Source organism: Populus alba, chromosome 1, assembly GCF_005239225.2.
Source record: "Populus alba chromosome 1, ASM523922v2, whole genome shotgun sequence".
Classification (NCBI taxonomy): domain Eukaryota; kingdom Viridiplantae; phylum Streptophyta; class Magnoliopsida; order Malpighiales; family Salicaceae; genus Populus; species Populus alba.
This window is the reverse complement of record NC_133284.1, coordinates 11,060,815-11,067,795: the sequence shown is the minus strand read 5'-3', so window position 1 is coordinate 11,067,795 and position 6,981 is coordinate 11,060,815. Positions and strand designations below refer to the sequence as shown.

Sequence of the window (6,981 nt, the reverse complement as noted above, 5' to 3'; positions counted from 1 at the left end):
ATGTCTTAATAGTTACAATGTGCCTCTTAGCTTGTGGGCTAATAATGGTAACAAGGTTTAAATCTTATTTTTTATTTTTAAAAATACGACTCAAGACATCCAATAAGCTTTTCATTAATTTTCATGAAGGTGAATCTTTGTATTACAGTGATAGTGATTATGATTTTAATTTTTTTAAAATATATTTTTTTTAAAAAATTATTTTTTCACACTAATATATTAATACTATCTAAAAATATAAAAAATAATTTAATTTTTTTTAAAAATATAATTTGAATCATGTTTCCAAATCATAATTTATATTATACGAGTTCTAAAATGTAGTTCTCTCTTGAAAATTAAAGTGAGAGAGAGACTGTTTTAATAAGTATTTATAGGGAGATGATAAAATTTGTAATTGCGAGAATAGATAGTAATAAACTACTAATTCAAGTATATATATATATATATATATATATATAAGGATTATAACTTAATTGATATTAATAATAGATTTCGGAAATCTCTTGGATAACAAGAAAAACTACAAGTGGGTTCGACTCCACAATTTCGTCGGTGGAAAAAGGTTCGAACATCTCGTGATAAAAAAACAAAAACAAAACGAAACTACAAGTGGGTTTGACTTTTTGACTAAACAATTTTGTCGGTGAAAGATTGCTGTGGTGAGCACCAACTCCCACCATATGCGGCGGCGATTTCTATTACTTTCCTATGAGTTTGCTCCTCTTTTTTACGCCATATTAGAAGAGGAAAAACAGTAGATTCTCTTTGTGTCGTCTTTCTTCCTCCACAAAACTAAATTAGCTTTGCAATATCAGTTCAGAATGGTAATGAATTAGAGTCATGAATGTATAATGTATAATCCATAATCAACTTTACAATTTATCCCACTTTAATATTAATTAAATTAGTCAATGTTCATATATTTTGATGTAATAAAAAACTAACAATACAAAAATAATCAAAGAAACCGATCCCGTTTTTAAAATGAAGGATTTTTTTTATTATGAAATGGATTGAATTTATGAACTTAGTTGGTACATAACCATATTTTTTAGAAAGATATTGTTGTTAAAAATAATGATGATGAAGATTCTAAAGTGAAGTTTTTTTTTATTTTATAAAATTTAGCATAAGTACTCACTTTGCATTGATATTTTATTTTTCTTTATTATTATTTTTTATCCAACTTTAATGTTAATTAAATAAGTCAACATTTATATGTTTAAATGTCAATGCATGAGTAAAGAAATCAATCCAATCCCAATCCAAAAAAAAGAAGGATTTTTTTTTTAAGCAGAAGTTTGAGTTTAAGAACTTAGTCAATAAATAGCTATATTTTTTTAGAAAGATGTTGTAATCACAAGAGATGTTGATGATGATGAATGTAACACCCCACCCCATTAACAAAATATTATCCACTTTAACACACAAGCCTCACAGATTTGTTTTTGACAGTCATGCATGACCTCAAAACGCGTCTTACTAATTAAGGTGAGCATGCTCATATAAGACCCTCCCTTAAGTCCTCAATAGTCGATGTGAGATATTACAATCCACCCCTCTTAAGGAGCTCGACGACCCCATCGACACCATCCGACAGTTATTGAACCGGGCTCTGATACCAAATGTAACACCTCACCCTACTAGCAAGATATTGTCCGCTTTGACTCACAGGGTTCACGGATTTGTTTTTGGTAGCCACGCATGACCCCGAAATATGTCTTATTAATCAAGGTGAGCATGCTCATATAAGAACCTCCTCCAAGTCTTCACCTGCCGATGTGAGATATTACAATGAAGATGTGACAACAATGTATTTTTATTTTAGAAAATTTAGCATAAGTACTCACTTATTTTGTTTTCCTTTATTATTTTTTTCATTCAACTTTCATGTTAATTAAATTAGTCAATAGTTGCATGTTTTGATGCAATAAAAAATATCATATAAAATTAATTAAAGAAATAAATCCAAAAATAAAGTAGAATTTCTTTTAAGGAAGAGATTGAGTTTACAAACCAAATAAGTATATAGATATACTTTTTTAGAAAGATTTTGTCGTTACAAGAAGTTATGATGAAGATATAAGAGTAATGTGTTTTTTGTTTTAGAAAATGTGTTTTTTGTTTTAGAAAATTTAGCATAAGTACTCACTTTACATTGATATTTTATTTTTCTCTGTCATTTTCTTTTATCCAACTTTAATGTTAATTATATTAGTCAACATTTATATATTTTGATGAGATAAAGAAAAAACCAATGCAAAATTAATTAAGGAAATTGATCCAATCCAAAAAAAAGAAGGATAATTTTTAAGAAAGGAATTGAGTTTATAAACCTAGTGAATATAAAACCATATATTTTTTTAGAAAGTTGTTGTTATTATAAGAGATGATGAAGATATGACAACAATGTATTTTTTGTTTTGGAAAACTTAATATAAGCACTCACTTTACTTTGGTATTTTGTTTTCCTTTATCATTTTTTTTTATCAAACTTTCATTTTAATTAAACTAGTAAACAATTAAATGTTTTGATATAATAAAAAATGTCAAAACAAGATTAATTAAAGAAAGTGATTCAATAAAAAAAAGACTTTCTTTTAAGAAAGATATTGAGTTTATAAACCTAGTCAATATAGAGCCATATTTTTCTTTTTATAAAGATGTTGTCATTACAAGAGATGATGATGATGAAGATGTAAGAGTTTGATATTTTGTTTTCCTCTATCATTTTTTTATCCAACTTTAATGTTAATTAAATTATTCAACATTTCTATATTTTGAAAAAATAAAAAAATATAATATAAAATTCATTAATGAAATTGATCCAATCCAAAAATATAAGGACTTCCTTTTTTTCTTTTTTTCTTTTTTTAAAAAAGGGATAGAGTTTGTGAACCTAGTCAATATAAAAGTTAGGTTTTTTTAGAAAAATATCTTTACAAGAGATTATGATGAAGATGTGAGAGCAATGTATTTTATGTTTTAGAAAATTTAAGTACTCACTTGGTAGTCTTTCCCAAGTTAATTTGGAAATTCAAAAATTACTCTAATACAATCTATTTTTGTAGGTTAAGATGACTATGAAAGAATAATAAAATCCTTAACTAGTTTAGACATCACTAGTTATTTTTACTCGTGCGATGATGCGGAGTCATGTTTGAAATCTATTTTTATTTAATCTTGTAGAAATTAAAGTAAATGTTTATAAGAAATTTAATTGTTTAAATTCTCAAGTAAAAAATGTATATTTTTGCGAAAAATTCTATTTTCTTATTCATGTAGTCCTTTTTTTTATATATATCAAAACTGATGTTTTTAAATAAAAATTATCATGGTATGAAAAGAAAGTTTTTTTTGAAAAAACCAAAAAAAAATAATGTCTCAATAATTGTGATGTTATATAAAAACTATATTGAAAAAATAAAATAAAAATTTTATTTTAATTTAATATTCATGATAAATATTTAAAAATACACACACACTAGATTCATATATAATGATTCATAAAATAATTGTTAATACTATAAAGAAAAGCTATAATCTTATTTAAAAGTATGGTGTAACTAGTTTAACTTTTTAAATATCATTATAATAATTTTATCTAAAGAGAATTTTATTCTAAAATGTATATAAAAAAATAAAATAATTAATTAAAAATATAAAGATGATGAGCCAATAACATCTAACTCAAACATATTTGAGCTTCATAGAATAACAAGTAAGTCCTGTGCAATTGGTTAATTTTTTTTCAAAAAAAAAAAAAGTAAATGACATGTTATCTACTTTATTGTTTTAAAATATAATGGAAGGCATGTCAACCTCCAATGATGTGTCCTTTATTGTAATATTTTTTTGTCATTTTCGATGAACGTAAATTCAAGATTTAAGTATTTAGATTCTCAAAACCTAAACTTTAACTTGTTTTTACCTGCAAACACCTTTAAAAACATCATGAGGACTTCAATAACCCAATTTGCAACCCCAAAACCCTCCAAACAATCTAAAATTACAAAGCAAATTGAATTAAAAAAAAAAAATATTAACACACTATAATATATATTTTTACAACAGCATGGTCAAAGAGCAAAACCACATTTATTATAACCTTGAGGGATGTAGTTCAATTGATCAGGTTTTAAGTTTGTTTTCTAGAAGTTATCAGTTAAAGTTTTAGAAACCTCAGAGATACTAAAAGCTTACATGGTCATTAATTTAAAAAACTCGTGAAATTAATTAAAATACATTCAAGTTGAAAAAAAAAAAAAACCACATTCATTATACTCCACTCTCTAATACAAATTGATTAATACCAAAATTAATATAAAATATTGATAAAATATGACTAGCCAAAACTTTATATTTTCTCTCTCTATTCCAACAACTTTGTTTCTCTTTTCTCAACATCCAATAATGCAAATATGATAAAAATAAAATTTGAGAACTGAAACATGAAAACAAAAAATTATAAGGATCAAATATATAAAAACTAAAAATTTGAGGAACCAAAATATACAATCAATGGTGTTTTGTTTCTTGATAAACAATAAAGATTGCTTTTTTTTTTTTATTATTATTATTTTCTAAGAAAAATGTACAGTGATAATCAGCTGTAGATTATAATTATATTTAAATTATAATATAATTATAAATTCAACTCATTAAAAGTTACTAATATCCATCTAGTATTAATTAACCTGCATCCCTATCAGCTTTTAAAAGGCATCGCTGATCTCCATAACTGCCTACCTGTGGTTATCCCTGATCTCCCTCCACTGCCACACTTGAAAAAAAACTACCAACCAAGAGGCAAGAGTTGCTGGGGTCCTTGTCCAGCTATCAAATACCACCTTTCTAACCATTCCATTATTCTCTCCAAGAAAGCTCATCAAGATTCACTCTCATCTTCTTCTCCAAGATGCCAAGCCCCTTCTCTATCTTTTCTCGCAGCAACACCACCAAACAAACACCTATCCCATTCCCATTCAAAGACTACTACACAAACTGGTTCAACACTCTCAAGAACACACTCCTCCCTCTCCTCCATCATTCCCTCTCCTACTCTCCTCTCCTCTCACCTCCACCTCATCCTCCAACACCTCCTCTCTTACTACGAGTCTCTTGACCTTGCTCCCACCACCAGTACCAAAAATCTTCCTTACCTTCTTTACCCTTCTCGGAGAAACCCCCTTGAAACACCCTTCTTGTTTCTTGGTGATCTTCACCCTTACGTATTCACTAACCTCCTCAGGTCATTTCTTGATGAAACAGAACAGTGATGAAGACACAGAAAATGACCGTAAAGTTTTAGTCTTTGATAGGCCTTGTCATGTGGTGATGGCATGGAAAGACCCTTCAAAGCATTTGATGATCAAGATTGAGCAAATTGAGCGTGGACTCAGGTTAATGGTACCTGCACTTCTTGATAGAGTGAAAAAAGCACAATCAGGATTTGCAGGGAAGATTGCAGAAGAATGGGTGAGTTGTGAGAGAAAGGAGAAAATGGATGTTAGTGAGGCAATGAAGGCTGAAATGGAGGAGTCAGTGACTGTGTTTTTGCATGCTAATAGGTTAAGAAGAAGTGTGATATCAGACATTGTTTCTGCACTGAATGTTTATCAGGGGGCTTTGTTTCTTGAAGGATTAGCCCAATTTCTTGTTGGGTTTCAGGGACAAGAATTTGCTCCGTGAATTCGAAAGATGCAAGACTCCTATCAGTGAAAGAGTTGGCCTCTGACTAATTTATCTTATAATCTTTTCCTGGTCTGCAATGTGTGCGAGTATTGAAAGACTCTGCCTCTTTGGAACTCCATGGTAAGATTGTTAGGTCAGTTCAATTTCTGTTAAATTTTGGGATATGAGGTTAAATCTTTGTTGGGTATTGCTTTTCTGCTGTTATTGCTCCTGATAAAATCTATATATATTGTTGGCAGGGCATTGCCAAGAAGCTTGAGTACCAGTTGTAATTCTTTAAGGGGAGTGAGCATGACTTTTATGTTAGATTCTATTTCTAGTGAGTGATTCGTTCAATTTTTCTTCTCTTGAATGTGGTAAAAACTATTGGAATCTCGATTCATTTGTGATGTAAGAAGATAGATATTCGATGAATGATGAAAACAGATAGCATGATTTCTATACGGAATTAAATATTGAATTTGTTCATGTAATATTTGGACTATTTTATGAATTGAAGTTGTGAATGGCATGCAGGAAGAAATTTCAGTACTGTTTCTACTTTGTGGCGTGTTGAGGTTTTGAAATTCTTGTGTATGTCTCTGTTGCCCCTTTGTTTTTGCACTTTGAAACCTCCAGAAAGTTTGAAGGCAATTTCTTTTTTTCAAGCCCCTTCCTGACAGGGGATTTAGAGTTAGAAAACAAAAGATGGACTAGCTGCCAGTAGATAAACCTCAATGTATTAGCCATTTCTTAAGGCTTGAGAAATTGAAGTGAACAGCGTTCTCTATTACTGCAATATTTTTTCTGTGTAATTTTAGATCTCCTTTGTTTCAAATAATGGCCATAATCAGGTTTTGGGCTGTTTTTGTTACGCCCTCTTATACTATATACATGATGGCCTTACTGGGCTACACAGAGGTGTCCTGTAGGCTAAATTATACCAAAAAAAGCCCGATTGATTTTCAATCTCAATCTGGATGGCCCATGAATTGATAAATCAAACCCATCCATTATTTTTGCAGATAGCTTTACCTGATGTTCCTCCGAGTTGTTAGCCCACATATTCACCATTCCTATTTCTTTTTCTGCTCTGTTTAGTGAACTAGTTGCTGGTTAATCAACAGTATGAAATGAACTTGTAATAGATTTTTTTGGGTCTCTTCTAAGTTATAGAAGCATCACTAGCATTTAAACCATGGCAAAAAATGGAAGCAAGACATCAGTTCATGTTCACTCTAGCAATAATCCTAATCTTTTATGACAATGGCTAAGAAGATGGGAATTGATTATGTCCATGGAATA

At 29.4% G+C, this 6,981-nt stretch overlaps 1 protein-coding gene across 1 annotated transcript; it reads left to right on the top strand.

Annotated features, from left to right (window-relative positions):
* The first annotated feature begins 4,078 nt into the window (after positions 1 to 4,078).
* LOC118036088 (protein INAPERTURATE POLLEN1) lies at positions 4,079 to 6,756 on the top strand. The gene is given in 4 exon segments (XM_035041789.2): positions 4,079 to 4,138; positions 4,716 to 5,267; positions 5,269 to 5,817; positions 5,937 to 6,756. Coding segments are annotated over 3 exon segments (1,038 nt in total). The 3' UTR covers positions 5,695 to 5,817; positions 5,937 to 6,756.
* Positions 6,757 to 6,981: the final 225 nt, after the last annotated feature.